At 40.0% G+C, this 20,045-nt stretch overlaps 1 protein-coding gene across 4 annotated transcripts in view; it reads left to right on the top strand.

Annotated features, from left to right (window-relative positions):
- Positions 1–16,666, top strand: part of RDH10 (retinol dehydrogenase 10) — a 30,973-nt gene extending 14,307 nt beyond the window's left edge. For 2 of the 4 annotated variants that reach the window (XM_080610386.1, XM_080610388.1), the window contains exons 3-6: positions 6,609–6,707; positions 8,068–8,213; positions 8,544–8,675; positions 10,573–12,927. In XM_080610386.1, the coding sequence (XP_080466512.1) occupies positions 6,609–6,707; positions 8,068–8,213; positions 8,544–8,675; positions 10,573–10,696 (501 nt within the window). In that variant the 3' untranslated portion in view covers positions 10,697–12,927. Of the gene's footprint in view, positions 1–6,608; positions 6,708–8,067; positions 8,214–8,543; positions 8,676–10,572; positions 12,928–14,616; positions 14,675–16,529 lie in introns of those variants that run through there. The other 2 variants (XR_013956222.1, XM_080610387.1) reach the window with 2 other exon arrangements.
- Positions 16,667–20,045: the final 3,379 nt, after the last annotated feature.

Genomic DNA, 20,045 nt, shown 5'->3' on the forward strand with positions numbered 1-20,045 from the left:
GTGGGGTTTTATGTGAAGGACAAATAAAGCTTTAGTGAGAAATTGAAGGTTGTGTTGCCTGCCAGGAGTTAAACAACTAAGGGAACCCTTTTGAAATGAAATATTGGAAGGTCTAGATTTTTTTTGTTTTGAACACAGGGCCTGCTCAAGACACTTGAGGGCAATCCTTGAACAGTTTCCTTTAGTGGTTTTAATACAGCTGTCTATGGAAGCTTGGCTTGAGGACATTGTGTTTATCTCCTGATCCTTTTTACTCTGAAAGGACCTGAGTAGAACATCAGAAATCCAGGCAAATATGCGAATTTCTCTTTTAATCCATTCTTTAGGAAGACTTGGTAAATCTGGCCTATTTTTCATTATCTTGAGGATAAAAACTGAAGATCAGAAATAGTTCTAACTTCCACAGCTATTCAAATATTTACTTAGACAGTGGCTAATTATCCAGAAGGGGCCCAGCACTTCTTAAAAACAGTCAGCAGAGACATCTAAGGTCCTTCAAAGTACAGCTTTGGTCCCTTGTGTTAGCAAGGTCAACAGTAGTTGTAGACTCCTGTCTGCGTTCTGTATTCAGCCTATTACTGGCTGAGCCATGTCCTTTGTGCTGTGTGGTCTCTCTTGTCTTCAACTCAGTACTTGGTATTTTCATATAGTCTTAGCACAGTTGCTAATCTCACCTTAACCTAGCATTTTGGAGATCCTTGTATAATGGAATTATAAAGGATGTGGAGATAATATGGGAAAACTAATTGAGATGGAAGTGCAAATGAGAAGTAATTATTTTCAGTTCTCATTGGAACCAGATAAAAAAGCTAGAAGGAAAATAAATGGCTAAATCCAGGAGTTTAGCTGCATGCTATGATGCGTGAGAAGGCACTTTTAATATTATAGCCTATAACTTGAATAAGTTCCCCTTTGAGACTTACACAGTTCTAGGGTGTACTTTCAAGGCCTCTTCTGAAACTATTTGGTGATGGCTTTCACTGTAATCCTGTAAGTGAAGTTTTACCCAGTGTTTATAAAATGTATTTAAAGTGGTTATCTTCTGAAATAAGCTGGGCTATATGACTGTAGCTGAAAATAAATTCAGTACATTTACTGATAAGCTTGCCATGGGGATTTTCTGCCTTTCAGGCATCTCTCTTTCCCTTTTAACATATAGTAGTGCATTAGTGCTGTACTGTGCAGTTTGGAGAAATCTATTTTAAAGCAAGGTGCTACAGCCTGTCTGCACAATAGTTAGAGGTGCTCTTTTGTCAGACCTTTGTGCTTTCCTTCTCAGTTACTGGAATGGAAAAAGAAACTGGGGCACGTGGAAATCTCTCTATTTCATTCCACGGTGGAGTGAGCGGCCACATGCTGTCTTGCAGGGGAACCTGCATTGTGTCCTGCTGTGGGCTATGAGGAACGGGAAGGAAAGAAGGCTGAATGTCAGTGCTGAGGGGGGAAAGGACAGAAACTTCGAACAATGTTTTCTTGTCACCAACTCTGTTGCTACATGATTTTTAGAATTGGCTAACATATGGCAGCAGGCTGCTGTTATCTCTGGTACGTTAGCTCCCAGAGCTGTCTGGATGGGTCCTTGACTAATTGCACCAATTTTGTTTCTTGAGTCTGGCCAAATAGTGTTTAACATGAAGATGAAACAATACATTTACCCAAATGTTGGACTCTTGCAGTTATGCAGCTGCTCTGGCAGACAGGAATAGCTGTGGCTTGGGAGGAAATGTCCTGTTATACTAGTACACCACTGTTGGGGATAACTAAGGTGATGTAAAAACTCACCTGTTTTGATCAGCCCCAGAAAGAGATAGCCATGTTCTATCCTCCTTACCTGATGGGGCTGTATGGGAAATGAGTTATTTCTTTGGCATAAAGGAATTTCTGCCTTACGGTAAAGCAGGCTGTTTATGCCATCAAAACAGTTTAAAAGGGCTGACAGAAGGCAGAAAGTAAGAAAGAAAATTACTGTATTGAAACAATAGGTACCAACACATAAGGTCCTTTACGTTTCTGCTTTATTTCTTTCGTTTATATAAAGACAACTCTCTAAACATCAGGTAGCACATACTTTTCTACTGTGGTGTGCTTTCTTCATTCAGTATCCATTGTCTCGAGCTGCATACAGCTAACATTGTTTTCCGTGGATGCTTGCTTTCTTCTTTAAGAGTAATTAATCCAAAATTTAATTAAAAAAATCACTTTCCCAAACACAGTATTTCTTCATATTCTCATTTGCTCTATTTAGACTAATTTGTTTTGACATTGCAGCTGTGCTGTTCTTTGTGTTGCACAATCTTTTGAGTTTTGTTTCATTAAGAATGGAACTAAAGAATTTGGGGAAGGGGAGGGAAGAAGTACTAGACTGTTAGAAGTTAATTTGCCGTAAACCAAAATGTTGAGAACAGATTACAAAAGCTATGAAGTGACATGTAAATGCTTGTTCAGTTTCACACTTGTGAGAAATAAGTCATTAAAGCTGTGTGCACATGAAATAGATGTTTGGTTACAGCTACTGGGAATAGTTTGTTTTTACTGGTATATTCAGAAGCATGGAGGAAAATGGTTAGATTAGGAATTGATCTCTAGGCTTAAAAAAAACTTAAAGGTTAAACTAGCTTGAAAAACTAGCCCTACTCTCTATTCAGAACAGCCTCATGTGTTCTATCTAAGCCTACCTAGTTGTTCTATCTAAACTACACTGCAGGTTAGAAAATGCATGTTTGCACTATGCTTTGGGGGTTTTTAATTTTTTCTGAAAGAAAAAAGCTAATTCCAAGTGAAGAGGATGCTTAAGTTAAATTTCTTGCTGTTGAATGCTGCATAACTGTCCCAATTCCTCCTCCTGATGCATCACAACACGGTTCCTTTCATCTGCTATATTCTCCTTACTGGTTTCTCCTCAGTGCTGAAAAGTGTGTTTATGTTTGTCATTAATAAAAGACTGAGGTCTGACTTTAAGTACTTAAATGTTTTGGTTAAATGTCTTCCTCTGCAGCTGTGAGAGGTAAAACTGAAACCTGAAATATCAAACTAGAAGGCACATAGTTGATTAAAACACTTGAGTTGATTTGAATTATTTTGAGGGCCTGGTTCATGACCTTTGATGCCATGGACAAAACACATTTCTTGCTTGGTATCTTCTAATACTTTATTTTTTTTTTTATGGAGGATTAGCGTGTCCATGCATCACCTCAGAAGACTAATGTGGGCTGTGCTACCTGTTCAGACAAACTCCAGATGGGAAGGCCACCCAGGAGGCATCTTGCCCTGAACCGGTCAAGCTCTTAACTAGTTTCTCAGCAGCACACAGAAGACTTCAGGTCTGGTGGGCAGATGTAGCTGAAGCTGAAAGAAACTAGAAAAAAGAAACTAGGTTGATCTGGTTTATGTAACAGGCAAAAAAACTGGGGACCAGTGTATGGAGGAAGCTGCTTTGATCAAGGAAGTGGGCTGTGCCAGAAGCTCAGTAAGAGCACTGATTTATTTGGGGATTGCTTATACCACGAAAGAGAATAACTTCACTTTGGGATTGTTTTTCCCAGCAAGAGGAGGCTGGGAGGAGCAGTGGGCAAGCCTTTACTCTGAGACTGGAAATGCTTCCCCCCCCCATAGGGTGTGTCTGCCTCTGACTGCTTGTTTTTAAGTACTGACTCCCAGCTGTTGCAGATGGCTGGAGGGTGGCAGCAACCAAGACTACTTTCTCTGGCATCCATTGAGCTGAAATGTTGATAGTTGACTGCTAAGTTTTCTACACATATGATAGTTGTGCTAACTTTATAGAGTCCTTCAGCTTCAGGTTTTAAATGGGTTTGCAGGATAATGTCCCATGACAAAGTACAGAGGCCTGCTGTGAACAGGCTGTTTCAGAACACTGAGGTCTCACGCGAAGATTTCCATGAATTGGTAATTGTCTTCAGAGCAGAGAAGCTGTGTTTTTTCCTATGTGGCTATAAATGGCCTTTTAAGAGATGACTTACGTGAAGTGACTGTAGTTCTGCTGCTGGAAGTTATTCTCTCTGTGCTTAAACTGCTGAAGACATCACCCAAAATTGTCCTCAACAGGGTTTATTTATGTGCCAATTTCCTCTTGGTTGAAAATGGGTACTGGGTTACTGTAGCCACAAGCTCTGAAGACTCAGTCTTTATAATCTTTATGCTTTGAAAAAGTGTAGCATAGTTGAACAGGCTTCCTGAAATTTACTGATTTGCAGTTGTTCCAGTTACTTGCCGTTATCTATATGTATATGCCTGTGAAAATTCTTCTCTTCAGCTGTAGATACAGGCACTTACGGACACCTAGTTATAGTTCATCATGTTTTTAAAAAAAAAAGGCAAAAAATCCCAAAACTAAGCAGTGCCATATAAAGATCATAGAAAAGCCAGTCCAACAACTCTTGGTGTGCTTTTCTGCTGTTTATTTCTTGGAACAAAACACATTGATTCATGCCTTGAAAGTGATGGTGGTGGGGGGGGGGAATCTATTACTACTTCTTTCCCTTCTTTCTCTTCCCCAAGATGAGCTCCAAGTGCCCCTTCATTTCTGTAGTTGCTGTGGTTTGCAGCCAGAGCTTCAGTCTGCATTATCAGGCTTTCTGGCAATGCGAGGTGGCAATCAGTCATTCCAATGTGATGTGGGCAGATAACTGAGACATAAGTGGAAACTGCTGATGGAGCTGACTAATGCTCCAGAGGTGGGAGTAAATTGTTAGCAGGACTGAGCTGGGAGCATGGATCCCTTACAGGGGTTGCGCGGAGTTTCAGATCTAGCATACACACTCTCAGTGTTGGGGTCCATCAGGCAAGCTGCAGATAAATAACATACTGTAGAACTTAAGTGTTTCTGAGTGAAGTCTCTTCCCTTTAAGAGGGCACTACCCTGTGATCACTGGGCTTTGTTGCCCTGCAGCATGTGAAGAGAAGCTGAAACTTTGTGGTGCCTGGCACAGATTAGTTTAACAGTGAGCTAAATGCTTGTTCAAGGCTCTATATAAAAGGTTTAGAGATCCCTGCCATGAGAAGAGAACAAATGCAAGGCAGCTTGCTCAGATTATTTTTATAATTAGCTTCATTATGCAGTTATGACGGAATCTAGGAGTTGTATGAATCAACAGTAGAAAAGGAAAGGAGTCAGGAGGCCTGTTAATCTTCTATCATCTGCCAGCTGTCCAGTGAAAACACTCTTTTGTGTAGTGTTAGGAGGTCTGGATTAGTCATTTAACACCTGCAGGCAAAAATGTTGTACAAGAACATGTGAAAATCATTAGAGCAAAACTGTCCTGACGTCTGTGATTGGAAAATGCAGACAGCATAAGAATGGAATTAGATGGATTCAGCTGTAGCTTGCACATCTTTTTAAGAATGCAGCTGACACAGACCAATAATTAAGCAAGTAGCAAATACTTGAGGGGCATTTGCATGCTCTGAGTTTGTATCCAAATTACATGGGAAGACGGCATTTCTAGGAGGATTGAACATTCATCGTACTGAGCAAATTAGACTTGAATAGAATACCAGCTTTGTCATTAATAGATTTATATATTAACTACGCGTGCTTGTGATTGAAAAGTATTGTCTCAAGTTCTTTGGCAATTTAGAAGTGATTTTTCATAGTACGCTGCCAATCTAGAAGCTGAAATAAATCATAAATCAATGAAGTAGTAAAATGGTATATATAGTTTTTAGCATATACGGTTATCTGCTTAATACTTATTTAGAAAAGGAAAGTGTTGGGTCAGCTTCAGCAAACAGATATGACAAAGGTATTCTAGCAGGGGTGAGCTTCTAGCAAATGGCTTCAATTTATTGCTTAAAATTTAATTTTTTAAAGGTGTTAACTCTGGGGTTTTAAACAGAAACAAACTTTGTTATAATTCAAATCATAAAAACTGGAGGTTAAAAATCAAAGTTTCATCTTGTGACTTGCGTTTGTTTTATTTCGTTTTGTTTTGAAACTGAAGGAATTGATAATAGAAATATATATCTTGTCTTTAGTTAGAACAATTGCTTATGGATACTAATAAAGATGAAAATTAATTTAGACTAGCAAATGCTTATTGAATTTTGTGTAAAAAATAACATCATCAAAAACTCTTTCACTATAGTATTTCTTTTAATGTAAAATGCCCAAGATAAGTTAATTGGATACAATGAGTGATAACCAACTTACAAAATGCACTGTCAATAATTAGAACTGATAATCTTCAGTGGTCTTAACACAGTTGTGCTGGATGGTGTAATTAAACACTTGGCATTCCTTTTTATGTCTTAAAAAAAAATCTGACTTCCATTTTAGGGTCAAATTATCTCTTTCTGATAACTAGTCTCTTGCAGAAAAATAAACATGTCTGAGCTCAATTAATCCTTTAACCTTAGGATTTCTGGAGATATCCTTGCTGCCTTGCTGTCTGAATTCACAAACAAGCTGTAGATTTTCTTGTGGCCTTTTTTGACAAACTCATAAGTTCAAAACCTGTACATTGATTGTACTTCTAAATTCTTGATGGTAAACTGAGATGGGGGTTTTGAAGGCTCATCACTAATGTAGTGTGTTCATGGTATGGGGTTTTTTTTATTTTGTGTTTTTTTTTCTTTTCTTTTTTACTTTGTAGACTACTAAAGCATTCCTTCCCAAGATGCTGGAAATGAACCATGGACATATTGTGACAGTTGCAAGCTCTTTGGGATTGTTCAGCACTGCTGGAGTGGAGGTTTGTTAGACTATAATTAACAATAAATTTGTCACGTCTTGCTTAGGATAAGCTTTTTTGTATTGTCAACTAGAGAAAATAAAGTCAAATCTTCAAAGGTACTTGGAAGCTGTGGTGCTGAGTACCATATAAACACATGTCTCCGTGTGTGTGCGATCCACAAGACTCAGGCAGCCACTGTATTCAACTACTTCGCAGGTGGACTTTCCACTTAAGAGTGAAAGCCTGGGATGGCAAAGGATTTCAGAATGCTAAATGGTCTTTGAATTACCTGATAAAATTAAGAAACTGACAGATGCCCATATCTACTTCTGTCAAGATCTTCAGTGCTAAGCTTGAAGCCAAAGGCAAGGTATTTCAAAAGTAATGTTTTCTGTTTCCTGTTTCTGTGAGGAAATGGCTGCCGGCCTTCCTCCCAGAATATACAGCTCACCTGCTTTACTATAGGCTCCCAGTTACAAGCATGAGGTTGTCTAGTTGCTAGCAGCTGTTTGAGAACACTGGTTTGTGAAACTTGTTTGGTACATAAAGCTAGGTTAGGGTTAGAGCCTATTATCTTGCTTTGGGGTCATTAGCACAAATGCAAGTGTGAACAAAAAGTGTTCAGTTAATGAAAATTAATTAATGTGCCTAATGGAATAATGATCATATTATCCCGTAAACAAAGGCTTAGTATACAGGTGCAGTTTAATCAAGGGCCTTAGAATGCAGTGTTTCATAACAGAAATGAACAAAGCTGGTATAACTTAAGAAGACTAAAAAGAATTTCCTAGACTAGACTAGAATTTCGTAGTGTGTGTGACCAGCAGAGGTGGATGCATCCATGGGGAAACTTGAATGCTACTGCTGTATATGTAATTGTTTTTTAATGTTGCTGAATTTAAGTATTTTTGAGATATACAAGCTATATCCTCTTCCAAAAATTGAATGTACTCAGATCTCTATTTTATCTTCTCTTGAAACTAAGCTTAGAAGTAAAGTGTTTAAGATTTTTTACACTTATGCCCTGCCAACTCCCCAGTCTTTCTCAAATCTGACCCAAGATAGTATTAGGTTTCTTAGTCCTTTGCTTAATATTAAATGTTACAACAAATTGATAATTGGAGTAACTTGCTATGTGAGCCTGCCCAGTCAGACTTGAATCCAAGGTAATATTCTCCTACATTGAGCTTTCTTGCTTTCATGATTCTGTGCTAATTGCCTCAAAAATAAAGTGATAATGAGTTGATGTGATGCTGTATTCAGTGGGTGTCTTCTGTTGTTGCTTTGAAAGTCTGTGCAGATCTGCTTTGGCTTTGAATGTGATTCGTATCTGTCCTTTTTAATTTGACTTTTTTTTCTTCATTCATTGGCAACACAGGATTATTGTGCCAGCAAATTTGGAGCTGTGGGTTTCCATGAATCTTTGAGCCATGAATTGAAGGCTGCTGAAAAAGATGGAATCAAAACAACTTTAGTCTGCCCTTATCTTGTAGATACAGGAATGTTTAGAGGGTGCAGGATCAGGTGAGTAACATTCTCCTCCTGCTCTGTGTTTGTAGTATAAAAGTATTTGAAGGTAACTAACCTGTTACCATAAAAATACTTTCAAGTATTATATCTGCTTTAATGTGCATTAGTATTAGACTCAAAAAAATAGACTTTCTGAATTCACTGTCTTCTGTCCTTTTGTACTTAGACTACGTGAGTTCTGAGCTATATGGTCTTTGTATCCTAAGAGTGAATATAAAAAAAATTAAAGTCTTTGTCCCTGCTGAGGCATTCCAGAGAAAGTGAGTTAATGAATGAGGTCTGCAGTCCTTTATTTATCTTATTAATGTGCCTTAAATATTTCAGAAAAGAAATTGAGCCATTTCTTCCACCCTTGAAACCAGAGTACTGTGTGAAGCAGGCTATGAGAGCTATCCTTACAGACCAGCCAATGATTTGCACACCTCGTCTCATGTATATGGTCACCTTCATGAAAAGGTAAGAGCTGAACTACTAGTTAGTTGGCAGTACACTCTACAGAATACTAGTAAAATCCATGAACATGTCTGCTTTCTGGATATAAATACCCTCCCACTCACACAGGCTGTTGGTGCTGTTTTGTTAGAATTCGTGTTTCTTGGCTTGCATGAGTGTAGGTTGCTTGCTTGGGAAGCTCCATAAAACAGATCTCATGTATTATTCATCCTTGTTTTACCTTTCTCATATCTTTTTTCTTAGATTCCTACTTTCTTTTCAATGGACTTATTTCTATTGTTTGGGTTCCTCCTTAAGAATAGGGCCCAAGGCAGCTTCCAGCAAGAGCCTCTAGCTGTTTGTCTCTAGAACCAGCGTGTAGGAGGCCCTGCTTACAGGTTCTCTAGGACTTGTACAGATACGGTGGATAAACTGCAAATCTGCACATTTTTCAGAACCATTTTTCAGAGTCTTAAGTTTGGAAGAAGGGCTATTTAAAGGAATATTACCTCCTTTGTTCTATCACGCCACAGTTTTTCGATGGGAACGCTTTAATCTGTAACTAGGCTGACATTTCAATGATGCAGGGTAATACAGGAATTGGCTGTGTTCCACTAATGCAACATTACTTGCATTCTATTATAGAGGACATCCTCACAGCTGTCTGTTTTTGTTTTAAATGTGCAGTGTGTAGAAAGAATCTTTAACATATAGGATTGTCTTATTTGCCTTCTGTGAGGGATGGTTGAAACAGAGAAACTTGGTGATTTCTGTTCCATCTGCACTTTTATTCTTCTCTGCCTCAAGTCTCTCATGGTGGATAGGCTCACCAAAGACTAGAATAGCCATCATTGCTCACCTCTTTCCTGGAAGAGCGTATGTATGTGTGTCTTCTGCCAACAAATCAAGGCCACTGTCAGCATCTTTAAGAACGAGCTTCTTCAACCAGAAGCTCAGAGGGTCCTTTGGTGTTCTCTGCACAAACAGTGCCTTATGCAGCAACAGTCACATCAAAGGCCCTTCATGTTGTCTTGGTTCAACACTTTAACTTCCAACAGGGAGATCAAAGCTTCTGTATAATCCATGCCTCAGGCAGCAGCACAGATCAAAGGCCCTCCAGTCACTAGTGCACAAGTAGTACTACTAGCAGTGAGGACACCTGTACCATGACGTACTCCTCATTGCTTCAGTGGGCATTACTCCTAATGGCTAGATTCTGTGCACTGCTTTCCACTGAATGAATGTTTGCTGCTATTTCCTGGGGCTGAGGAAATCCCATTCTAGTTCTTCACCAGAGTTCCTGAGTACTACACTTGAAATGAAAGTATTTTATGGATGTGGGAAGGAGGGGAGGGTCTGTAGTCAGGTACCCATGACATAGACATTTCCTGGAATTTTATCTGGAGAGGGAGAGAGGCAATTGCTCCCTTTACTTTGGATCTCTCTTTCTGAGGATGGATGATTGAGTTTAGAATATAAGTCAAGGCAGTTAGACATTTGGTGATCAAAGAATGGCATTAACTAATGCTAATCCCACATTAAAGAATATCTTCAATATGTGGTGACCTCCACTGATGTGGCTTTGAGCAGATGCTTTGCTTTCAGTAGACCTTCTGTGATGACCTTTCCCTCCTCCACCTCTTTAAAACAAGCTATGATGCTGTTTGTGAAGAGACGGCAGAAAATCTGTCCTAAGCTGGAGGCATGTGACTAAGCAGCTTCCTCCTTTCTGCTTGCCTGCGTGCTTAGCACTCTAGAATTTAAGTTCTGTAAGTATCCCTGTGAAATAAAAATCTCTTAAGTCTTTTAAAAAGCCTCTCTAATAACTGTTATATTGCTTTTAAGGAGACCAAGTACATAGTGTAAGCAGAGGTTTTGTTTTACTCTGTCCTCTAACAATTTTCTAACCTGTTTTTCACAGTATCCTGCCCTTTGAAGCAGTGGTATGCATGTACCGGTTTTTGGGAGCAGACAAGTGTATGTACCCTTTCATCGCTCAAAGGAAACAGGCTATGAACAATAATGAAGCGAAAAATGGAATGTAACACTATTTTGGATGGACTAACATTTATAGGTGAATGCAATAATGTTACACGACTGAATTGCGAAGTGCACTTGCATCTAACAGATGCAAATGTCAACATCTTGCTGTGGCATTCTCTTGGGTCCTAAACCTGTGTATTGAGCTCTAAAAATCAATGGGTTTTTTTTATATACTGTAAATAAAACTGACTAGAGTACTTGATAGGTATACAGAATGAATTTACAATGTAGCTGCCACCACTGTCCTTTAGAATATCACTGTATGTACAGTAAACTAGTCATAGTACTTGTTGTAGGGATGCACTGTGTGTTATCTCTTCCTCAGCCTTCCAAGGCTTATAAGAACTGTCTCCTACTAGAAGATGCAATGTTTCAGAAATAGTTTATCTTTCCCTATGTTGTTTGAGAAGGGGGAGGAAAATCTTGCCATTTAAGCTACTGCTCATGACCTTTTAGTAAATTCAAGGACAGTTTCTGAATGCATCTCTTCACTTTTTCACCCAAGCTTTGAAGGACACATGGCCCAATTGTGGTGTAATTCTCTTTTGTGTCAACTGTGTTCTATTTAAAGATAAAAAGAAATTTGTAAATCTCTGCCGATTCAAAGGCAAGTGAATGTCTTAAATACCCTGAGCAAACTTGTACTGGGCATCTGGTTTTCTAGGAATGCAGTCAATGATTTAAACTGACTTTTTTCAAGTCACTTGATTTGAAATATGCTCTGTTCTGTTTCCTTTTACATGTCAGAGTCCAATCTACTGTTATGGGTTATATGTTTCTTTTCTTCCTCCTCATTCTTTCTTTTGCCAGAGTTCTCTCATCCCCCTGAGGAAGCTGTTGTATTCAATTTCTGTAACTGGACTTGTGCCTAAAAGACAAAGCAACTCAGCCGAGATACAAACTGTTTATGTAAGTGCTGGGCATATGCCAATTATTAGCAAAGGAAAAATAGAATAACGCCTGATGCAACTCTACATGCAGAATATGGAAGGGTGTAAAGATTTTTTTTGAGTTGTACTCACATTGTAGAACAGCAAATGAATTTTTACAGTATTTTTTGTAAGGAACAATTTTGTGCCTTGAATTTGGTAATCTGTACTAGTGAAGCATTGTAAAAGTGAACTTCTACCTCTGTATCTTAATGTATACCATCCACTTGTAAACTACTATTGGAGAAATTGTGATTACTTTTTTAGAATGTCTTGTTAAATAGTGACCAATGCCTGTGGTTATTAAAGTGAGCCACCTTTTCCTTAAAACAGTGACTGGAATGCCTCCTTTAAAGACTAAACTAATGCAAACTACTTGTGCCTGTTCCATAGCTCTTGAGTATCAACACAGTTGAGAAATGTATTGCTCAATTCCTATAGCCACTTTGTCAGCTACATGGTTTTACAGTGTAATCTCTTAAGTTTATCAGTCAGTACTGTGAAATTAGGCTTTAGGAGGTGACTGTTTTCTCTGGTTTCTAAACTCACCAATGAAGTAAATGGTCAAAGAGCTTTTGAAGAATATTCATTTTGGTTTTGTATGGAGCTTTAGATCTATTTAAAAATGTTGTCCTGTGGGTGCAGTTTTAAAAGTAGTTTCAATTAAAAAACATAGTTTCAATTAAAAAACGTAGTTTCAGTACAGTTGTAGTTATTACTGCATATATAGCATACATCTAAAATAAACTGGTATCTGTGTGGAGAATAGTGGTGTTAACTAAGCTTGTTTAGAAATTAATCTAAAGTAGAAAAAAACTGTTTGCATTAAACCCTTACTCAAAATTCCATACTCTTTTGAAAAAGTCTCTTAATGACTTCCCCAGGGCCAAATTAACTTCTGAGTTCTTACAGCAGAGTCACTAAGAGCAAGTATGGCAAATTTCATTCTATTACACAGCATCGTTTTAACGCACATTTGTTTTTCTAAGATGTCTCTATATTGCTGTGTTGGATTAAGAAGCAACTTTTAAATTTTGATATATTGATACTCAAGACATTTATTAGCCAGACAAAAAGGAAAAAAAAAAAAAGAAGCTGACCAAGTAATACCAAGCTTCTATAAAGCATCATGCCAATTTACAATGGTTACAGACTTAAAGCAAGTTTCAGGGCTTGTAGAGTTCTACTTTAATTATCAAATACATTGTCATCTGTGTTTCTCTGAGTTTACTACTATTCCAGAAATACAGTAGTGCATCTCAGTTCTTGAACTGTGTGGCTGAGGGGTGACTGATGGCTGATGCACTCAGTGAGCATATTTCTAAGTCTCATTCTTTTAATCTGCTATTCAAAAGTCAGTTAGATACATATAGAGAAAAGGGATACTGGATATCTTGTACATCTGGTGAGAATTGCAGAAGTGCTTGTGGGGAGGATCTTTGAGGCTAATTTTATATTTTAGTTTGTGAAGTAATATCAAAGTTACTGCATACGACATCCCTGGAGACAGCCGTGGCTCCAAACTTAACAAAATGAACAATGCTTATCTTGCAGAATGGGAAATTGAGCTTAAATTGAGTTCAAGCCTCCAGAGAAACAAATGCAAAGTGTTAGTTTTTCCTGATACAGATGAGGTGTTTTAGAAACAATTCTGAAACTTCTGCCACCTCTAGTCACACTTAAAAAAAAAAAAAAACCCAGCACATAAAGAAGCTGGTCAACTGTACAAGAGGGTTTTCTACAGACTTGATGGCCTCCCAGTTGCATGGGTGCCTTCTATGAAGCAGGAAGAGAAGACTTGTGACTGAGGATGGAGTGAGAACTGGGGTTTTCCCTGTTTAGATTACCCTAAACTACTGCAAATACCATGTGATGCTGAGAGTTTCTTTTAACACTGATTAGAAACTATGAGAATGACTGTCTCTTCAGGGTTGTGGCTAACTGATAGACTGCATTATTTTGGCACAAAGCCAGTGTAGTTTAAGTAGCTCAGGTAAAAGTTTTAAATTAATACTTTAAACTAGTAACTTGGTGTAGGAACGTTTTCCTTCATTCTGTAGTTTACTGGTAAACCTGGGTGAGCCAATATGGTTGCACCTCTTGGTATCTTCCCATCCTTGTCTTGCTATAACAGCCAGGTGTGATAGGTACCTGATGACAGTTTTCTCAGAAAGCTCCTAGCTTAATGGTGCTACGCTTACAGTCATGTAAGCAAGGTGTTTGAAGGTCATTCTGTAGTGCTGTACTTCCCAGTAAGCAGGACAAATTGCACCCTTGATGCATCTACAGTGGTGCTCTAGGGTTAACAGTTGGTGAAGAGAAATAGGAACTGATTTATGGACTTGGGTGTTTTTTGGTAAGTCTTAGTTGTGTTCCTATCTGATGATTAGATACACTTTCAGAACACGGGAGCCAGCTGCTTTCTTGCTACAGGAGAGCAATTGGGGAGTATCTTTGCTTCAGGTATCTTTGCTTTTGGTGTTAGTAGTTTGCTCTACCTTGTACTTGTTTATTTTATGTATTAATGTAGTTGCAGCTTGGAGAGTGCCTAAGCCAGATATAGTGTAAATTGTTCTTTCCCACACACTCCATTAGGCGTGTTTGGGTGGTGCATGCAGAGTTGTTAATGCACAATAAGTGTGTGCTTTGGTTTACATCATAGTGACGTGCAGAAGACCTCTAAGTCAGGTAAGCTAATCAGGAACAATGCCTTTTTGCTTCATAATAAATAAACAATTCAGGAGCAAGCATTATTCTTTACATTCAAACACCGTCGTAGTCTGTTGTAACTTTGGTGTGTAGACAAACTCTGCTGAGCCTTATCTTCAGGAGCAACTTGGGAAAATTTAGAGAAATCAAAGTTGTGTAGTGAATACAACATAAAGGCTTAAGTTACAGACCACACTGTCGTCTGCATAAGAGTTTAATGCATATAAAAGCATTAATTTAACCTCTGAATGTGATACCTAATTTTTCTCTCTGTCTCTGAGAAGATGAGTTTTGAGAATCTGTTCTACAAAGCCAGATGATCATAACACAAATAGTAATCTGGTAAGTATTTAGCCTCAGAGTCTGCTTCTGTCCATTACTGCTTTAAACCCAAGTTTTCCAAGTACAGAAGCTTTGCGTCTCTGCTCTGTTTTCCACTGCTGCCAAGTTCATACCCCACAAACAGGAAATAAAACTGTCTATCACAGAGATAAGGTCTTCTAACAGCCCAACCCCCAAAACAGCAGATTGGGCAGAACTGGTCAATGAGAGCACCTGATTTAAGGTGCACTTTGTCATGAAAGCTCCTAACCCTAAATTCCAGATGGTTAGTCACTCAGCTGCTCCCCTCCCTTGCAAAAAAAAGCTGGGAAGTCTAGGGACAGTTCCCAGCAAAGTCAGAAATGTAGATACACAAAACCCCCAAACCTTATTAGCCTGTCATGTTTCAGCCTGGCCATCAAATGCTGTTGTATGTAATGACAGAAAGTATGGCTCTGTCATGCCATCAAAGAAATGAAGAAATTAATACTAGCTTTATTTAAACATAGTTTAAGTGGACAACCCAAATATTTAAAATAACTTTAGAAATAACATTCCAGCTTACATACTTATCTATCTGCTTAATGCTGACAATACACAAGCAATTCATTTCTTCCACACAAAAAAAAAAAAGCTTTTGAGCTAAATGATGAATATGCAGAAGCCACGATTGAGTTGTGTGTGTGTGTCTGTGGAAAAGTTAAATTGGCAGGATTGGCTTCTCTCTTCCTTAGCAGTGCAATGGTAGCTCTTAGCCAAGGAGCTCTAATGTATTTTGGAAAAATGAAACCTTTAAACACATCCCTGTCCGTACAGGCTGACCGGAATGCCTTCAGAATGTTATCCCATTCTGACTGAAAGCATTTTGGCAAACAGTGTGTCTGGGCCAGTGTCTATGGGTAACTGCTGCCTTTCTTTCCTAATCCAGTTGTCAGTCAAAGCTGCTGAGGCAGCAAGATGTAGGGAGTAGGTAGAGCTAAACCGTTAGGAAAGCTAATAGCTGTATCTGGGGACAGGTTTTTAGCAGGAGAGGAAGAATGGGGTGCTAAGATGGCTCTAGGGATCTCCCCTCTATACCGCGTGCTAGCAGCTTCTGTTACAGCGTGCGTGTATGCGCAGTGTCCCGCTCGTGTGCTGACATCCAGCCCTCCCTTCTCATCGCAGCTGCAGGCAGCCATAGTCCTGAGCAAATCTATGAGGGCTTGTCTACACACGTCTGCTCAGAAATTATTCTGGAATAACCACGCTTAAGTGTGTGCCTATGTTTGTATGTGTGTGTGCCTTTATATTTTTCAATGAGCATAAACTGTTTCAGCCTAACTCAAACAAAAGCAATGCTTTGGAGTAAGAAGTCCTGTGCTCTGAGACATAGTTGGGACTAGCCAGTGCAATTTGAATGCCTGTTGTACTCTCATCTGCGTCAGCTGTCACATCTAAATGAGCCCTTGGAAGATAATTACAAACTTTCACTGGGATGAATCCACTTAAGCTATGGATAAGCAAAGTTAGCTTAAACTTGGTCTGTTTTGTTAACGGGCAAGAACAGTTTGATCCACAAATCTTACTCTATGAAAGTTAAGTGTTTGCATACACCAGTAATTAATGGGCAGGAGGAAGTTTGATTAGGACGTTAGGTTTTCCTGCCACACTCAGAGCCAGGAATATTGACCTTCCCAGCTGTTTTAGAAAGGAGCTCCTGGCTAGTTAAACTTCTGCATGTAAGGTAAGGAGTTTCATGTCAACAGCAGGATTGGAAGAGAGGTTGGAATTAAGGTCTCCTAAATATCCCCAAATCAAGCTAGTGTCAGTGCTCTTTGTTTTATGGGTATCTGTGCAGAGGTTTCATCAGCAGTTCTTGTCTTGTTACTCCTACTAGTTCAACCTCACTTCTGATAGCAACAGTGGGAGCCCTAATGCAGAGACAGCTCCGAGGGACCAGTGTTTCCTCAAGGCCTCTGCTTTCCCAGGGCTTGCCTGTGAACTGCAATGCTTGAAATGCTGAGGACTGCCTGCTTCTTGGCCAGCAAGTGCTCACAGTGGTGGGAAACAAGCACGAGGCAGATGAGACCAAGGCTTCCAGTGGAGGGATCACAAACTAGAACAGTCCAGCAAAAACACTGATACATGGATTTTCTCATCTCTCACTCGTACCCACTATCCAAACAACCTGATAAGAAATGCCAGCTTTTCCCTGCTTGCAGTTGCTCAAAATAAAAGTAAATTAAACAAGTGCTCTCAGTATTTTATTTCTGTACTTACAGAAGTGACCACTTCTCTGGTTGTTTAACTAGCAATTTCTACATTTAAAAATAACATGTGACTGCTGTAGTACATCCTCTGTTGCCATGTGCACTTTGCTGGTCCCAGGGCTAAACTGGACTGAACTACTGCTTGAGCAACCTGCATTTTCAGAACCACTTTAGTATTCCTCAGAAATTCCCAGTTTAGCCCTGGGTCATCTTTATTTCATGGAGCAAACTAGAATAAATGAAGCAATTAGAAGATGCGTGATTGTCCTTACTGGATGGGGAAACAAGTGAAGCTCTCTGCAGTAATGCCAGGTCTATGAAGAGGTTATAAGCTTTGGGAATAAGTTTTTAAAAATAATTCAAACTATATTTTACTGTGGCAACCTTATTTATAGACCAGGCAATTCTGAGCCACAGCTGTTGGTGAGATGGTGTTTTCTTAAGGAAGCAATTTATTTCTCCTTTACTGAAAGAGATCAGTAGTAACTTTCACCAAGCTGCTGTCCAACTTGGGTTACGGCTGGGATGGGACAGGGACCTGAAGAAAGTTGTGCCCAAGTTCTCCATTCCTGGAAAAGATGCAAGCTTTTAGCTGAAATCAGGCAGGATGATAGATTTGGAGGTGAGTGTTCCCAGAGTCTCCAACAGGCAGCTTTGAACTTTCTGTGGCTTTTTTGGAATGATAAATATTTGCAGTCCTCTGTGAAGGTTTTCCTCTGAAGATCATCTAATAGGAGTGGTCAGGTCAGCCAAGGTAGCCCCTTTTTTATTGAAGGGGCAAAACTGCACATGAAATTCCACCACCATCGAGCTTGTGAGACCCAAGTTTCTTGTTTTCTCAAAAAAAACCCACCCGTATTTTCATTTTTGCCTTCCTCCTGATGCTTGAAGGATCAGATGTGGAGATGCTGTCAGTGTTCCTGGGATTCACCTTGGGAAGTCAAACCTTTGTTACTAAATATTTGGAATCAGACCTAAAATGATTCTCTCACTGGGGACTCATAACACAATCTGCTGCCTTGAAAATTCTTACACGAAACAGCCTGTGGGACCAGGATGGCTGGGAAGCAGAGAAACTAATACGGCACTCTGGGCCAGAGGGAGCAAGGCAGAGCAAAAGCTAAAGCCCCACTGGGAAATTCATTAACCACAGCTCTACAGCTGCTGTAACTTCCTGTTCTGTCACTGTCTGGAGTTTTTCCTCAAGTCCCACTCCCGGAAGACAATTCCAGTGTCATGGTCAGGACTCTGAGGTTTCTCACCTGCCAAGGTGCTGCTTCCTCCCCTCTCCTCCTTGCTGGGGGTGATGGGTCTGACCCCAGGGGGTGCAGGAACTGAATTGCATGGGCAATGCAAGGGCTCCCCATCTGTCAAGTCACTCTCATGAGGGGAAAAGGGAAGTTATTTACCATTGTCTTATTGCTTTTGCTTCTCTCCCAGCCTACACCAGGAAGTCTCAAGTGCCCACAACAACAGAGGAGAGAGAGTTACCACTTGCAGGCTGGCCCATGCATGGGGGTGATTTTTGTAGACCAACCTTCGGGGCTGGAGAAGTTGCCCCTTGGGCTGTTGTGCTGCATTGTCTGCCTACAGGCCTATGAAAAAAAGCTCTAGCCCTGGAAAAATTAAACACAAGGCCATTAGTAGAGAACATATATCCTAACACCCATTTCATCTGGCAGAAGGAGAAAGTGAGATAATATAGTGCATGAACAGGAGTTTACATAGGTGGTTAGGAATCTCTGATCCCTCGGGCAGTGCGGTCTCTGCAGGTAGCTCCAGTGCCCCCATGGGCAGTTGTTTTCTTTCAAGCACCTTTGACTTCTCACCAGGTAGGAGTGAGTTTCACATGCAGCTTTTTCAAACAGAAGGGCCCACACATGGAAGACCCTTACTCCTTAAGAAGGATAAAGTAATGTATTGTTTGCTGAAACATGGAGACAAGTCCTTCCCTGCCCCACCAGTACCCTTTGAATGTCATGTCATACCCACTGGTGCTGTCAGCCGTGTGCAGTGGTACCTTCCAGGAATGGCTCCAGATCTATAGGACAACCCCGGCTGAACTGCTTACTTTTCAAGGATCATGGTGGTTAGGCCAGGTCTGTCACTTGAAGCCATTTAGGAAGGCTCTCGTTCAAATTAGTGGGTCTCACTGGGAGCTGGAGGCTTTCTCTGCTGAAATTGTCACTGCCTGTGTGCCAGCGGCAGCAGAACAAACTCAGATGATTTCTCTTGATAAATAGCTGCCTTTTCATTGGATGGCCTGGCAGCAGTCTGGACTAGACAAATCATTGACTTTCAACCTGGTGTTCCATGAAAGGGTCCTACTGCTGTTCTGTCATACGGCATTGTCTGTCCTGTACCAGTGCTGATGTACCTGTCTCACAGTAACTGGGCCATGAGCTCAGGCTGCAGCTTCCCAGTCAAGCAGAAGAGCTGGAGGACAACTGGGACGCAAAGGGGAGGAGACATAAAGCTTGCAAGAGACACTTCTCAAACAGCGCTGTGTAATAGTATTGTGTCTCCAGTCATTAAATCACTGCCCACTGTACCTCTGAGCGTTCCACTGGATTGTTCAGGCTAGAGATTCCTGGTAAAAAATGTTATCTGGATCTCACAATTACTGGAAAAAATGGTTTTCATGTCAAACTACTGGATCATCTTGTTTCTTTGCAAATCCTTGCTGCATGAGTACCTCTGCCTTCTTCTCCAGATAGTTATGCTGTGTTAGACCAAATTGTAGATTTTAATCCTGGTCTAAGTCTTTCAGTTTGCAGTTTACTTCACTTGGACACTTCATTTAACTACTGAATCTGCTTCACATGGCAGATCTGTGGCTATCTAAGCAGTGTGTGCCCTTGCAATGAGCAGTGGTTATTAGCCAGCGCCGCTCAAGGGAAACTGGCATTTGAAAATAGATCTCAAACACAGAGAAAGAGAATCTACCATGCATGAAATGCAGATCCAGCACACAAAAACATCCCCCTTGTTCTTAAATCTGTATTTTGAACTGACTTTCAACCAGGTGTTTCCACTTTAATTTGATCCCAGGCATTCCTAGAGGTGATGTAAGACCCAGATCCACAAGGTAATAATGAAGTCAAGAGTTGAAAAATTATCAAGGCCTAATCTGGCAATTTAGT

The sequence above is a fragment of the Psittacula echo genome, assembly GCF_963264785.1.
Source record: "Psittacula echo genome assembly, chromosome: 2".
NCBI lineage: Eukaryota > Metazoa > Chordata > Aves > Psittaciformes > Psittacidae > Psittacula > Psittacula echo.